Source organism: Labrus bergylta, chromosome 16 (assembly GCF_963930695.1).
Source record: "Labrus bergylta chromosome 16, fLabBer1.1, whole genome shotgun sequence".
NCBI lineage: Eukaryota > Metazoa > Chordata > Actinopteri > Labriformes > Labridae > Labrus > Labrus bergylta.
Genome location: NC_089210.1, coordinates 2,284,740 through 2,300,301, shown reverse-complemented (window position 1 = coordinate 2,300,301; position 15,562 = coordinate 2,284,740). Strand labels below are relative to the sequence as shown.

General features: G+C 43.1%; 2 protein-coding genes across 3 annotated transcripts; both read left to right on the top strand.

The window, feature by feature from the left end:
- Positions 1–997: 997 nt before the first annotated feature.
- On the top strand, positions 998–7,877 carry aldh3b1 (aldehyde dehydrogenase 3 family, member B1). Of its 2 annotated transcripts, none has more exons than XM_020654090.3 (10): positions 998–1,276; positions 2,925–3,094; positions 3,396–3,506; positions 3,602–3,722; positions 4,425–4,510; positions 4,619–4,700; positions 5,520–5,912; positions 6,479–6,645; positions 6,751–6,850; positions 7,151–7,877. In XM_020654090.3, exons 2-10 carry the CDS (start codon positions 2,933–2,935, stop codon positions 7,336–7,338), a joined length of 1,410 nt encoding a protein of 469 aa, XP_020509746.2. In that variant the 5' UTR covers positions 998–1,276; positions 2,925–2,932; the 3' UTR covers positions 7,339–7,877. The 2 variants fall into 2 exon arrangements, with proteins under 2 accessions (XP_020509746.2, XP_020509747.2); XM_020654091.3 differs by lacking the exon at positions 998–1,276 and adding an exon at positions 1,291–1,448.
- Positions 7,878–9,818: 1,941 nt separating this feature from the next.
- ube2z (ubiquitin-conjugating enzyme E2Z) lies at positions 9,819–14,478 on the top strand. The gene is made up of 7 exons (XM_020654103.3): positions 9,819–10,704; positions 11,521–11,593; positions 11,901–12,088; positions 12,204–12,315; positions 12,434–12,546; positions 12,825–12,915; positions 13,082–14,478. Exons 1-7 carry the CDS (start codon positions 10,241–10,243, stop codon positions 13,262–13,264), a joined length of 1,224 nt encoding a protein of 407 aa, XP_020509759.1. The 5' UTR covers positions 9,819–10,240; the 3' UTR covers positions 13,265–14,478.
- The last annotated feature ends 1,084 nt before the right edge of the window (positions 14,479–15,562 follow it).

The following is a 15,562-nucleotide window of genomic DNA, read 5'->3' as shown; positions in this document are numbered from 1 at the left end:
AATCTCAGATCTTTTAAATAAGGGTTGAAGACTTATTTTTATCCTGGCTGAAGAGACTATTTATTTATCTATTTGTGTTTTTTATTGATGTTATTGGCGGAGACTTCTAAAGGTTTATTTTTGGGCTTTGTGTGCCTTCATTTAGAGATAGGACAGTGGATAGAGTCAGCAATCAGAGAGAGAGAGAGAGTGGGCTCTGTAAAGTGACCTTCAGAAGAAACTAATCCTATTCGTTCACATTCATACACCGCCAACAAAGCAGTGGGAGCAACTTGCAGTTAAGTGTCTGGGGGATCAAACCCCCAACCTTCTAATTGAGAGATTACCAACTGATCCACGGCTGCCTTCACTAACCACAAGGCTGCTGGCGCCCCATTTGTCTTTGTCTCTATGTGTTGTTCCTCGTTGCATCTGTTATGTAATCTCATGAGGAATGTCAAACCTGCTGGCTGGAAACAAATCTACCCAGAGGTTAAAAACAAGACTCACCTGTTATCAGCTGCCTTTCATTAAATGATTTTAACACAGCTTTTACTTTGAAACTCTGCACTGTAACGTGTACTCTTATTTTTTGTTTTGTTTGGTTTTGTTTGAATGATTTTGTCCTCTTTTTTTTTTTTTAATTGTTTTTCTGCCGTGTGAAGCTCTTTGAATTGCCTTGATGCCGAAATATGCTCTATAAATAACATTGCCTTGCTCTTCTTCAAGCTTTCTTGAACATCTCCATCCCCTGTCGCTGTGTTTTTCTTAATTTCGGTCTATTTCCATCAACTCTGTCTTTTTTTAAATTATTTTTAGTATTTATTTATTTAAATTATTTTTAGTATTTATTTATTTAAATTATTTTTGTTTAAAATCATCAAGGCTTTATTGTATTACTTTTATTCTTACCGTTACCTGGCTGACCTTAGAGCAGATTTTTGCAGACCTACTTCACTAATAAAGTGAAAGTTCACTCTTGGTTATAATTACACCGAGCATGCGCACTCGCGGCTCTCTCGCCCTGCAACTTTTAGGGCAAGTTTTTCGAGATCAACCACAAACCCTTTCCCTGTTTTCTTCTCCTCCCTTTCCTTTTCCGTAAACTTCAGCACAGACGGAAACCCTGAAGCTCTGCCTGCATTTAGCTTTTCTTTTTCGTCACCGGCACAGTGGAGCTGCGGATCTGCCACTTTGAACACACACACACACACACACACACACACACACACACACACACACACACACACACATCCACACACCCACACACATACACACACCCACACACACACAACAGGTAAGCAGCTTTAAGTATTTCTGTTATTGAGTTTTCTGCTCTGTTTTGCAAGACACTACAGCTGTCTGTAATCTGCGCATGTTCCTTAAAATCCAGCAAATCCTTAAAAAAAAGTGAACTTTGACATTTACCGATGTTTTTGTCACCAAGAAATCCGGTAAACTCTTTACATGTAAGTACAATGCATATATTATATTTAGGTTAATGTAAGTAAAATCACGGCGTGTCACTTTTCAGAGCTCAAACCCGTCTCTTTACCTGTACCTTTACCGTTTTTTGTTTTTTTTTGCCGTTATTCATTTAGAAATATCACTTTTTATATATATCTGCTCTTCTACATAAATAAATCATAAAAAAATAATAATTGAAGACTCGCCAATAGACATGTAGTACTTCCGGTAAATTCGGCTTACGTATTATTTAAAAATATTGCGAAAGGCTTCCAGGTGTGTCCCTAAAATCCTGATGGGATATCCTGCTAGACGATGCTGCTAAAGTTAGCTTCTAAAGCAGAAGTTTAGGGGAGTTTCAAGATGAAATGTTACAATAATGTCTGGGCAAATCTGCACCAGATTACCACAAGTAAAAACAGAAACTGGTAAAAACACAGTTTCACATTTTTAAACCTTTTATTCCATGTATGAAAATGCCTATAAAGTCGATTACCTCCACAACATTTAGAGGTCATTTGGACTGGATTATTACAGAGAGGTTAGAAAGTGTGTTTATTTCTACTTAATCAAGTGCAGATTCAGAAAGTAAGCAGTATGTGAGTGAGTGTTTTAGTCAATTTTCCAAAAATACAAAAACGTTTCCATAAATCTGAATCCCGGTTTCAAAGAAAGTTTCACTCGGGGATAATCTGGGTCACGCTTTGCAGTCTTTGTGTTATGGTTTTACATCTTGATCTGGTCTCTGGCAATCCTTGGCACGGATACAATCTTTACAACAACAAAGAGTTTAACTGGTTGCTGCCACATTTATGTCTGCGCTGGATGTTTTATACACGCACGCCTCGTCTGAAAGCTCTGAGGTTCCTTTCTCATCTCATCTCATCTTACTTGTTTGTGGTGTGCGCGTGTCGGACGGTCTGCATCCTTCATTCCTGCTGACCTCAGTCAGTCAGAAGAGTGCAGGGACTAATAATCTTCAATCTCAGTCAGAACTGAACGAGGGAGAAGGGCAACAACAACAACAACAACTACAACTACAATTCATTTAGCAGACGCTTTTATCCAAAGGGACAAACAGGGACCATTGCATTTCCAGAAAGTGGTTATTTAGCGTCAATATAAGGATCCTCGTTCTGTAAAAACTTCTGCTTGACTTCTTCAACTTCTCATGTAACTGTTGGCCAAAATGTTTACACTTTACACATGTTCCAATTCATCATTTTGTTTTTTTTTGCTGCATAAGATGATTGAGTAAATTAACTAATACTAATTTAAATACATCCAAACACGTGTTTGAAACCCATGACGTGTAACTCGCCGACTTTTAAACTGGAAATGAAGAGGAGTCCATTCACAGCTGATGACTTTATATGACATACACAAGCAAACAGAACCATCGGGTTGATGGACGACTGTTAATATCAAGTTATTTTCTCATGTGAATATGTGTGTGTTTGTGTGTGTGTTTGTTCCAGGCTGAAAGATGGACACCCAGAGCGAGGTTGTCAGCAGATTGCGGTCAGTGTTTGCGTCAGGCGTCACAATACCGGAAGAGTTTCGTCGAGCTCAGCTGACCAAGCTGATGTCGATGATGAAAGAAAACCAGGAACTGATTGTGAAAGCGCTGCACCAAGACTTGTCCAAGGTAAAACACATGCAACCCTGATATTCTGCTTTCGGCCTCGTGGTTTTAAGGTTAAACCATCTGAAAGTTCAACTTGGTGGCCAAGCGGTAAGTTCAGTCGTGCCCCATGTACGAAGCGGACAGCCTGGGTTTGAATCCCACCTGTTGCTCCTTCACCACGTTATTCCCCACTCTCTCTTTCTCTCTCTGATTCTCTATCCACTGTCCTGTCTTCAAATAAAGACATGAAAAGCCCCAAAAGAAACCTGTCTGCTCCAATCCAAACACTAAGTGTCCTCGCCTTTCTGTCTCTGCATGTCAGCCAAAGTTTGAGGCCGTCCTGTCCGAGGTCCAGATCGTGATCAACGATCTGCGCTACACCATCAACAACTTCTCGAGCTGGATGAATCCCGAGTACGTCGGCAAGAACCTGGTGGGTCAAACAAAGATCGCTCTGACACTGTGGGTTTTTCATTTGAATGTTTATTTAAATCATGTTTTTGATGTCTTTTTTATTTATTTTTTAAGGCAACAAAGCTGGACACTTGTTTTGTACGGAGGGAACCATTGGGGGTCGTGTTAATCATCGGGGCGTGGAACTACCCCGTGCAACTCCTTCTTTTACCTCTAATAGGAGCCATTGCTGCAGGTATCCTCCACACAAAACACACAAAGTCTTTAAATGTGATTTTTTGATCCAGCAGATGTCGCCCTTGAGCACCAGCATGAAACCAAAACAACTCGCGCTGCATTGTTGTGTTAGCATGCTAATGCTAGCGATCTTTATTACGCTGGTATCTTCACACTGCATGTAAATTTACCTGAAATGAGCGTGATCTAGAAACACAGTTAAGCAGTGAGTACAGTATGTTATTCTTCTTTTCTCTAGTCCCTCAATTAAACAACTTTTATACATGAGGGGAGGAGTCAGCCGGCTGTCCTGGCAATGTAAACAAAGTGAAGATAGGACTCTGAAAACTCTGAAAACATCACAGACAGTGGGACTCGGGTGTTACACCCATTGTAGACACTCATGACTCACAGAGTTATTTTCAGAGGAGATACTTGATTTCTACATTTAAGTGTGAAAAATCACATTGAAAGCCTTTAAATGAAAAGCCTTTTAGTGTACGACATGCTGAATATGAATCTAGCAGAAATCAAATTCCCGATGTGGGAAGTCCAACTCCCTTAATGTTGAGCTGGAAATGAGACAGATGTGAAGTTTTGGTGGTTGAGGAGCTAAGCAGGTGTGACACTGCTTTAAAAAAAAAAAAAAAAAAAGGGAAGTTATTGCATCAAATCTTTAATTGCCGTCGTCACTGACTGGATGCTGTTTGTCTTCAATAAGGAAACTGTGTGGTCATCAAGCCTTCAGAGGTCAGCGCTGCCACCGACAGTCTGATAGCAGAGCTCATCCCCAAGTATTTGTCTCAGGTAAGGCATCTGTCCCCAAAGATTTCCTAACGAAAGTAAATCAATAAATAAAATGTAGAGGTTACAGACTAGAGCTGGACTTGAGGAGAGAGACTCTTGTTCTTGCAGGACTGTTACGCTGTCGTTCGAGGAGGAGCGGAGGAGACCAAGTCACTTCTGCAGAACCGCTTTGACCACATCTTCTACACAGGTGAGGGATCAGACCCCGGCCCGATTCAGGGTTTCTCATTCACCTATGTGCATACTTTTCCTTTAGACAGACCCTTTGTCAGGAAGGTTGTTCCTAGACTGTGGAACTTCCTTCCTGAGTGTCTGAGAGGAGCCGAGAATATTGAGATTTTTAAACGCAGTCTTAAAACTTATTTATTCAGTCTGGTTTTTATATATTAATTCAAATCTTAACATTATTGTATTGTCTTTTTTATCCTACTACAAATTTAAATATTCTTCTCCTATGTATTAATTTTAATATCTTATTGCTTTTATGTGTCATATTTTATTTTTTTCATTTTTATACATCTTTTTTTATATTCTTATTGGTGTGCATTAGTCTCTCAATGATTTTAGTGTCTATAGGTAACTTCAAATCTGAGCCGACAAAAACATTACACATAGAGTTCCCCAAGGCTCCATCCTGGGTCCTCTTCTGTTTATCATCTACATGCTCCCACTAGCTCAGATTATAGAAAAAAAAGTGATCATTAACTACGCAGACGACACACAGATATTTATTACAATGTCGCCAGGTGACCATGGATCTAGGTAGAGCACTGGACACATCAATGAGTGGATGTGCCAAAATTATTATCAGATTATAACTACACAGACGACACACACTTTTTCGTCAATAACTTTTCTGCACTCTTTTAAAGCACTTCGAACTGCAATTTAATTTGTCTGAAAGGTGCTTTATGAATAAAGTTTAATTGATTGATTGATACAGCTGTTGTCTTACTGCACACATCTCAGACGCTCACTTCAAATACTGACCCTCAGCTTTGTCTCTCAGGTTCTCAAACTGTGGCGCGCAGCATCCTGCAGGCGGCCTCCGTCCACTTAACGCCAGTGACGTTGGAGCTGGGCGGAAAGTGTCCCTGCTTGATATACGGTCGCATTGACATCCCGGCGGCCGCTCGCCGGTTAGTGTGGTCCAAGTTTTTTAATGCCGGTCAGAGCTGTGTCGCTCCGGATTATGTCCTCTGCTCGCCGGCCATCCGGGACGCCCTGCTGCCTGTGATCCAGCAGACTCTGGAGGACTTCTACGGCAAGGACCCTAAGAGCTGTCCGGACCTTAGCCGCATCGTGTCCCCCCGACACTGGACTCGACTGGTGGAACTGCTCGGGAAGACTGATGGCAAAGTCGTTATCGGAGGAGAGAGCAGAGAGGAGGACAAGTACATGGGTGGGGTTAAGAAACAGGAAGTCACAATGTTTGGTGTGTGTGATGTTGTTTGACTTCTTCTGTACCAGCACTGTAAACAGGTTGCTTATTGAAAATGAGGACTTTCCCAATTTTGAGTGTCTAGATCAGCCATTCCCAAACTTTGAAATACAAAATTACTCCGGGGCCCATTATACATTTTTTTTTAATGACTACAGCTATAACTTTCAGTGAGGGTAAATTATTAACATTACAACATGATATTATGGTAAGATAGACACAAAGGTTTAGTCAACATTATGTCCATGAAAAGTCATGACACGCCTTACTAATCACTTAAAGGTAAATCATCATCATTATTGTTATATTTCTTTTATTTTTAAAATTATTGGAGGGGTTTTCGCGGGCCACCTGCAGTACCCGCACAGTCCACCAGGGGGGCACGGCCCAAACTTTGGGAAGCACTGGTCTAGGGTATATATTTTTGTTGCCATGGTGTTGAAACAGGAGTTGACATGATTTGTTTTTTTTACCTAGCAACAACCCTAATGCCAGTATAAATAATATGGACGTGTGTGTCCCGTCAGCTCCCACTGTGGTGACGGACGTGACCGAAGACGACGCTCTGATGAAGGAGGAGATCTTCGGCCCCATCCTGCCCATCCTGACCGTGGACTCTCTGCAGGAAGGCATCAGTTTCATCAACCGGCAAGAGAGTCCGCTCGCTCTCTACGTTTTCTCTGACGAATCCCACGTAAGTAAGAGCGTAAGACCTCTCTGCTAACTCTCACCACACTCAAGCTTGGACGCACGTCGTCTTTTACATTTCCACATCACATCGTGATTCTTGTCATCACAGATTGTGAACAAGGTGCTGGAAAATACCAAGAGTGGAGGATTCTGCTCCAACGACGGGATCGTCCACATGACCCTGCCGACGCTGCCTTTTGGAGGGATAGGTAGGTGCATTAAAAACCTCCTGCATTAGACTTTCCCCCCACTGGCAGCCCTGCAGCGTTCTGCTCCCCCAGAGAGCCTGGCCAATCAGAAAAGAGTGGGCACTTGATGGAAGGGCCTTAAAGAAACAGTAGCTGAAATGTTGGGTTTTACTGACTGTCACTATCAGATAAAGGAGGTTTCTGAGCTGCAAAGTTCCTCTAAAGTTTTCACACACTGACAACATGAAAGGTGAAAAAAACAAACAAACAGGGTAACGTGATCTTTAACCTTTGAACCATATTCACTCCCACTTCTTCCAGGGGCCAGTGGTTGTGGCCAATACCACGGACACTATAGTTTTGAGACGTTCAGCCACCGGCGAGGCTGCATGCTGCGCGGCTGGGCTCTGGAGAGACTGAACACCCTGCGCTACCCCCCCTACACAGACAGCAAACTCAGCTGGCTGATTTGGAGCACCTCGTCCGAGAGCACCTGCTCCCTCATGTGAAGACGGGGCAGGGAGAGTGTGTGAGTCGGTCCGAGTACACGTGTGAGAGATCGTTCTCTTTTCCCCCTCGCTCAGGGGAGGTGTTTGTTTATCATTCTGGGTGCTTGTGTAACATTTTCTTTACCTTGTTTTTTGCACTTTCTATGACACTGTATTCGTCTATCTGTCGAACACCATTTTTCCTTGTGATCGTGTCTAACTGCGGGAAAAAAATCCAGCTCTTTGTCTCCGAGTTCTTGTCATGCACGCACTTTAACTTTAAGGGTGTCATCTTTTTTGCACAGTGTTGTTTTAGAGACTTGATTTATCCCTCACATCAGGGATACCTCGGTCTGCTTCCTTGTTTTATTCTCTTGCACAGAAAACTTTACACACAGAAATGTAATTATTGTTGCATTGTTTTGTTTTTTTATTGTTGGTTTATTTTCTCTTGGTGTCAGAGGAGATTGACCTCCGTCCGTTTCCTAACACTGTTCTCTTTGAAATAATGTAAATAAACCTGATTCATACTAATAAAAATATTTGTACTTAATGGCCAATCATTCATTGAGGTGTTTTCATTGCAGATACTAGAGCATCTATTAGAAAATAAAAAAATATTTGATATAGATATTTTACCTGCCTGTCAGAGACGCTGCTATTAATAAAAGTGTATGTGCTGCACAGGGAGTTTATAGCTATTGCTAATTTCCAACTCTTGTCCTTATAGTTGGGCCTTTGGTGAACAAACTTAAATGATAAAAATGATGATTTTGTTTTTTGTTTTTTTGTCAGAAAACACTGCTTGATTAACAAAACGAGATCAGCAAAAAGATTCTCCTTTGTCCACAGGGAGGCACCAAAAACGACACAACCCAAAAGTTCCTCACCAGAGATGTGTAGTGAGGTAAATGATAAAGGTATCTTACTATCTGATCAGACATTAAGGAAACATGCTATGTTGAAGTGCTGGCTTCTCTGACAACAATGCAGCAGCCAGTATGTCCTCCTTCTAACTTCAGATTCTGCTCCTGAATGCTCTGGATTTGTTTGGACCAGAGAAGGTAGGCGCTTTTAAGACACCCCCCCACACGGCCGTTTTGGACGCCCCTCGGTTTGTCAGATATGAGAGCAGTTATCAGGTCAACAGGTGTTGCAGTGATGGAAGCGGGTCAAGAGAAGTGGTTCAGATAGAAGTGATTGTACCCGACCTAAAAAGCCTCTGCATGTTTCTAATAAGCTCCACGAGCAGAAACGTGCTCAAACTAGGATCAATATTGGAGATGCTTTTGAAAAATGGAGAGAGGTTAGAACACAGAAAGGTTTACAGACCCATGCAGAGCTGGATAAACACTGAAGCTTCAGTTAGTTATTTTTTTTCCTTTTTGGGACTTCAGGGGCTCTGAAGAATAAACATATAATTTAGTCAATTTAAATTAACATCTTTAAATGTTGGCAGGGTATATAAGATTATATTAAAGGGGAGATATTGTGAAAAATCAACTTCTACAGTGTTTCTGAACATATATTTGGGTAACCTGAGAGTCTACTGACCCACAACATGGGAAATAAACCCATCCAGTCCTTTGTTTGTGGTCTGCATAAGTCTTACAACACAGAGAAAAATGCTCCGTTTCTAATGTGCTCTCCTTGTGATGTCACAGTGGGATTCTGGTAAAAAAATAAAATCCCCTCCCCTCCCCTGGTATCTCCACCCATGGAGCCCAGAGCAAAACTTTTGAGCAGGTCCGCAATTTTTATTGTCACTAGTGAAGGTGTGACATATACCTGTAAAACTCGGGGGGGGGGTCATTGCATTTAAAGAGACACACACACCAAAACAGAGCGTTCTGAGAGAGCTGGTTTATACAGGGTCACAAACCTCCTCTGGTGCTTGATTCATGTTATATTTTGACCAAAGCACAGCACAGATGTTTCATTTAGACCACAGGGGGACTGTTTGAAAAGGTGGAGGAGGGGGATGATATGTTTGCACTGCCTGTTATTTAATGTCTGTTTTTGATAACTCTGCACTATCTGCTTTTTAAACATTGCTGTACATATATAAACGACACAACTTCAGAATGTCAACCTTTTTTTTTTTTTATATTCAGGTCTAATTACAGATTGTTTTTTCCTCAACTGTTTATAGGTTTAAATTACACAAATATATTTATTTTTTATCCCTGCACGGGTTATGTACATTTCTTGTATAAGTCTATTTTTAATTGCACAGTTTAAGTTTGATTCATCTAGAGGTATTCTTTAAATCTTTTGTCAGGTTAATATATATGTATGGGAGGGGGGGGGGGCGGTTTGCTGCTTTTTTTGCGACTTGATTTGTACCAAATGTTTCATGTCATGTCTTTGTAACCTGCTACTGGATGCTTTGAATTCCCCTCGGGATCAATAAACTATCTCTCTCTCTATTACGAATGAGAATAATTGCAACATCCCAAACAGTCAAACGGGACTTTTATTTTGAAGGTTCAGCCGGATGTGCGATGTTAGCTCAGTTAGCAGGACCCTGAAGTTGCGTTGTGTGTGAATGGAGCAGAGGAGTGTTGGTTTTAAAAATATCAAATATGTCGACGTGATATTTCATTAAACCGGTAACAACCAGTCGGTGTTCTTCTTCGTGAGTCGTCGAGGGGACGACGGGACGTTTCAGGGGACGACTTCACACTTTTTGAACCTCAGGGGAGGAAAGAAAACCTCAAACTGAAGCTAACGATAAGTAGCCACCATGTCGTGGGAAGAAATGTCTTGTTGTGTGGCCTCGCCTCTGCGTTCACTCCTTCCCCGTCTCTCTGCTCTCTGATCCGGACTAAAACAAGCACAGGTGACTGTCAATGCAGGTAACCGTTAGCCTCATCGACTAGTCGACGCGGTTCTTGTACTTCGGCTCGTTAGCTCGGGAGCCATGGCGGACAGCTTCGGTGACCAGAGCAGCGGCGGTGCCCTTGGTTTAGGCGTCACCGGACAGGGCAGCGGGACGTCTCTGCTGCCGACTTTGGTGAACTCTCTGCCGGGGGGACACTCAGCAGCCGGCGGTGCTCACTCCAACTCCAGCCCGGCCTCCCCTCCTCTGGCCGCGGCCGCGCACAGTGGCCTAACCGCCTTGGTGGCCCCCATGTCCGCTGTCACCGCAGCCGGGTTTGGAAGCACCTTCACCCCCGGCTCTTCTCCACCGGCCACCGTGCCTCTGTCTCCCAACGTGCACTCCTCATCCCCCATACCCGGGGTCGGGCTAGGGGTCGCCGGGGTGGCTGGGGTGGCAGGAGCGGGCCTCCTGTCCCAAATCCACGCCACATCCTGGGACCCGACCCTCAGCACGGACTGGGACAACGAGAAGGCTTCCCAGCAGTGCATCCTGAGGATAAAGAGGTACCATTTGTTTACCTGTTTGTTGTTGTCACTGTTTGTGTGTTTACAGGTTAGTTAGGCCCTGAACTCACCTGAGTGTCAAAATCGAAAGTGATACTTTTCTATTAAGTTTCGATCATTACTGGAAACCAACAACAAAGAGGAAAGTGTGGCTTCAGATCCAACAACTAAAGTTAAACATGTGGTTATTGCAAGTCAACTATTGTTTACTGTTTCACTACAAGTCATCCCAATAAAACAAACACAATAAAATACTCACACAGAGTAGTTAGATTTATTTTATTGTGTCATTCTTAAACAATATGCCGAGCTCAAACGCAAAATGGGGCGGCAGTAGCTCAGCCTGTAGGGACTCAGGTTGGGAACCGGTCAAGTCCCGGTGCGGATCAAATCTGGAAGTTGGTGTGGTAGCTGGAGAGGTGTCAGATCACCTCCTGAGCACTGCTGAGGTTCCCTTGAGCAAGGCACCCTAACCCCCAGCCCAGGAGTGCCCGCTGTGGGCCGCTCCGTCACCCTGACGTCTCTCATAGGATCTTGTTTGTGCATGTGTGTGTATATTTCAGCCAATGTGTGTGTTCATGACTTACAGAGTGTAAAAACAGAAATTTCCCCTTGCAGGATCGATAAAGTTAATCTTTAATCTTAGTCTTAAAATGATACAAGTTTCAATACCACAGCAACAAAAAAAACAATACATGCATCTCTAATTAATAAATGACGCCTTTTTTTTTGTTGCTGTGGTATTGAAACTGGTATAATTTTTTTTATTTAATCCGGTCCCCCTCTCTCTCTCTCTCTCTCTCTCTCTCTGTACAGGGACATCATGTCCATCTACAAGGAGCCTCCACCAGGGATGTTTGTCGTCCCTGATCCTCAAGACATGACCAAGGTAAGAAGCCAGATCGCCCGTGTCAGAGGGCGTTCACACTAAGCAGACGCAGCTTACTCACAGTATTCTTCAACCTCTGCGTGACGTTTATTCTCTGCGATCAGTGTACGACCCCGCCCCTCCTGTCTGACCGGGATAGTCACCCCCTGTGAGGTGCATGTGTGAACCATAGACTGTAAAAATAACCAGAAGAAGAACCACCAGATCACGAGAGTTTTAGATGTTCAGGAGTCTATAAGTGAAAATGGCTATAAACAAACGGAGAGACTTTTCAGTGACTGACATCTTCTTCTTTCACTTTCTGCAGATCCACGCTCTGATCACAGGGCCGTTCGACACGCCATACGAGGGCGGCTTCTTCCTCTTTCTGTTCCGCTGCCCTCCGGACTATCCCATCCACCCGCCGCGAGTCAAACTCATCACCACCGGTCACAACACGGTCCGCTTCAACCCCAACTTTTACCGCAATGGAAAAGTCTGCCTCAGCATCCTGGGGTGAGTTTGGGCATTCTTCTAGTTAAGAGTCTCTGTTTCTAATGTTTGGGATGTTTCCGTCTCACAACTTGGAGTTCATGAGTGCGTGTGTGTTTGTTTGTTTGTGTGTGTGTAGGACGTGGACAGGTCCAGCATGGAGTCCAGCTCAGAGTATTTCCTCTGTCCTCATCTCCATCCAGTCTCTGATGACGGAGAACCCGTACCACAATGAGCCCGGCTTTGAACAGGTACGCTTTGTCTGCTTCTGTCTGCTTTGATTAATGCACATCTGTTAACAGTCTCTCTATAATGTTACCGTCTGTGTGTGTGTGTGTGTGTGTGTGTGTGTGTGTGTGCGTCTCTCAGGAACGTCATCCAGGTGACAGTAAGAACTACAACGAGTGTATCCGTCATGAGACCATGAGAGTGGCAGTGTGTGACATGTTGGAGGGAAAAGTCCCCTGTCCAGAGGCTCTGTGGTGAGGAGAACAAACATTTCTTTTACTACTTTCTTCTTCTCTATCTTTCTAGAACATCTTTCTAACGACCCCTGGGTCACATTGATTATTTGTTTTTGGTTATGAAGGTTCCTAACTTAAGTGAAATGACCTGAAAGTGTTTGAGCTGTTTGAATTCACTCAATGAAAAGGAAAAGGAGCTTGAAAGGGTCAACATTTTTTCCCCCCTCCTCTTTACTCGCCGTTGTGTGGTCATTCTTCTCACCGGCTGATTCCTGCTCATCTGTGTGTGTTTTCAGGAGCGTGATGGAAAAGTCCTTCCTGGAATATTATGATTTCTACGAGGGAGTGTGCAAAGAGAGACTTCATCTGCAGGGACAGAACATGCAGGTGACTCTTTTTGATTCTTACCTCTCAAATCAATCAAGTAGTTTAAAAGTTAACTGTCATTGAACGCTGAGTAAAAAAGGTTACATATAACAAGCTTCAGCCTACACTGTCTGGTTTGTATTTTTATGTTTTTGTTTCCACTAACCCCTCTCCCTCTCTCTGCCAGGACCCGTTCGGTGAGAAGCGCGGCCGTTTCGACTACCAGGGCCTGCTGACTCGCCTTGGCGCCACCCACAGGCGCATCAGAGAGAAGAGCCTGGCAGAAGATAACCACAAGAACGACGACTCAGACTCAGACACCAGCTCCTCAGGGACTGACCCCGACAGCCAGGGCAGCTCCCAGCCCTGACTCCCCTCCCCCGCCCCCCACACACACGGTCCCTGCACGGTGCTCGACTCAACGCCAAGGACTACAAAGACAAAGGCACCTCTTTTTTGTTTTGTTTACAGTGGAGGAAGAAAATCACTGCAGAGATTTATGCGCCTGTGTTTCAGGCTTTATTGAGTCCGGGGGATTTTAGAGGAATCAGGCTTCTGTTGCTCAGATGTTTCCAGAAAGAGAAGAGTTGGCCTCTTCACAATGAGAAGTGAGCTTCATCCACTTGTCGTATGCTGGAATATTAATCCTGGAGCGGTGTGTTTGTGCTACTTATGTAGCTAACCAGCTGTCACTTTGAAGCTGCACAAACGCCGGGAAGATTTTGCGACCAATCGACCGTTGTTGCTCCTCCTGGATACAGAGAGTTTGTTTCATGGCTCAAACATTTGAAAGCACTGCAGAGACAGATTAAAGAGGTTTCAGATTTTGAAGCTCAAGCAGAAAAAAAGGAGCCTAAATGGAGAAAGTCGAGGTGATTTGGAGTCGAAAACATCGGAGCAGACTCGTCTTTCAGAGTAGCCGTGTTCACTTTGATTCAAGAGGAGAGGAATAAAGGTCGGGAGGACGTTTGAGAGAGTGACACTTTGGCTTTTTTTCGAGTCCTGTGCCTTGTGTGTCCTCCGGGGCCCGGTTTGAATCCGCTCTTTTCAACCGGACCTGAAACAACCAGACCACGTACGACATCAGCAGCTCTGAAAAACAGTGATTCCTGTGTGTGATTCAAAAAGTTCTGCTTTTCTTTTCCCCCCTCGTGCTGTTGAAATCTGTTCACCAGAGAAGAAGCCGTCAGTTTCGTCGTCATCCACCTGTATTCCCTTTTTGTTGTTCTGCTGTTTCTCTCATTGTTGTGCTGGAACCGATGCTGATTTGCGGTGTTGACGGTGCATTTATTTTACGTGTTAATCCTCTGCTGTTCTTTAGGTTAAAGGCACTCGTGATCATCCCGTTTATGAGTTAATCAAAGTAGGTTATTGGGAACAAACAGAGGCAAGAAAAAGCAACTTCCCACATGTTCACTCTTCGAGGTTCCTCAGCCACTCTCCTCGCTCTTAATGAGGATTTAGTTTCATGACAACAGATGTCAAATGAAGGGTTTGCACTGCTCTGGAAATGGTTTCTTCTCGATCTGATTTAATACTTAAAGATGGCGTTTGCTGAATAAACAGATAATTACTGTACTCCAACCAATTTGTCAATTTAGACCCATGCTTTCCTCCACTAGATGTCAGCGTCTACAACTGTTCCTCATGCAAAGAATGTGTGTCTTTGTTTTTGATGCATAACAGGAAACAAAAAAAATCAACTTAAAACAAACTTCTTAACTAGAACAACTTACACATTATAAATATAATTTAAAAAAAGATATACAATATTGTATGATATTTACATTAGGTTGTCCAGAAAGCTGTACAGACTCCCAGCAATGTATAAGATGTTGCTAAAAAAAAAAGACAAAATCACATCAAAGGAGTGAAATAAGATGAGAAATCAATCAGAAACCAGGAAGTCACCGGTGAGATCTTTGACAGGCAACAGGTTGAGATTTTTCCAGTCCGGGTTTGACTACAAATGAAACAAATATAACATCATTTTTAAAAACTTCTGCAGCTGTAGGGCTTAAAAAATTGTGGTTTTAAAAGTGAAAAGTATGAATAATCGTAAATATTAAAAAAACCTGGGAGGGAGCAGAGGTCTTGTGATCATCCAATAAGGAGCTGATTTCCAGAAAGGTGACCAGGAGAGCTGTTAGGAACATAGAAAAAAAATATAAAGTCCTGATCGTCACTAAATATGATGAACATCCTGAACTTGTACAGAACTAAAGCTTGAGCTCATCCAGAGATGATCATTTAAACATGCTGATTGGTTCATGTCTTCAGACGAGCTCCCATAACGCTTCAACAAGTCACGATGGAATCATTAAGGTTCATTAAGCATGATAGAAAAAAGAAAAAAAACACCCGGACATGCAGACACTCAACGTTTTAATAATAAGCTATGCACCTGTACGGAAGCCCTGAGCGGACATGTTCTCGTGCATCTGATTTATTTATCTAATGATGTGTACGGTCCAGTTTGCTCCTCTCCAGGTCTCAAAGCTGGTTTCTCCGAAATAATGAGTTAAGTTCAGTTATCTCGACTTTAATATCTTCACCTCCTGATACTGATGATGCTTTCCCTGAGAACTCGGATTAAGCTTCTCGTTATCTCGGGCTAACGGCGCTCTTGATCCTGTGATAATGGATTCATTCATCTCATCATCTCGAG

Bases quoted from the DNA above. Each gene is read 5' to 3' on its own strand.
- aldh3b1 (XM_020654090.3), top strand. From the start codon at position 2,933: ATGGACACCCAGAGCGAGGTTGTCAGCAGATTGCGGTCAGTGTTTGCG. The intron at 6,646-6,750 runs GTAAGTAAGAGC...TTGTCATCACAG, and splicing joins TTTTCTCTGACGAATCCCAC to ATTGTGAACAAGGTGCTGGA. The intron at 6,851-7,150 runs GTAGGTGCATTA...CACTTCTTCCAG, and splicing joins GCTGCCTTTTGGAGGGATAG to GGGCCAGTGGTTGTGGCCAA.
- ube2z (XM_020654103.3), top strand. From the start codon at position 10,241: ATGGCGGACAGCTTCGGTGACCAGAGCAGCGGCGGTGCCCTTGGTTTA. The intron at 10,705-11,520 runs GTACCATTTGTT...CTCTCTGTACAG, and splicing joins TGCATCCTGAGGATAAAGAG to GGACATCATGTCCATCTACA. The intron at 11,594-11,900 runs GTAAGAAGCCAG...CACTTTCTGCAG, and splicing joins ATCCTCAAGACATGACCAAG to ATCCACGCTCTGATCACAGG.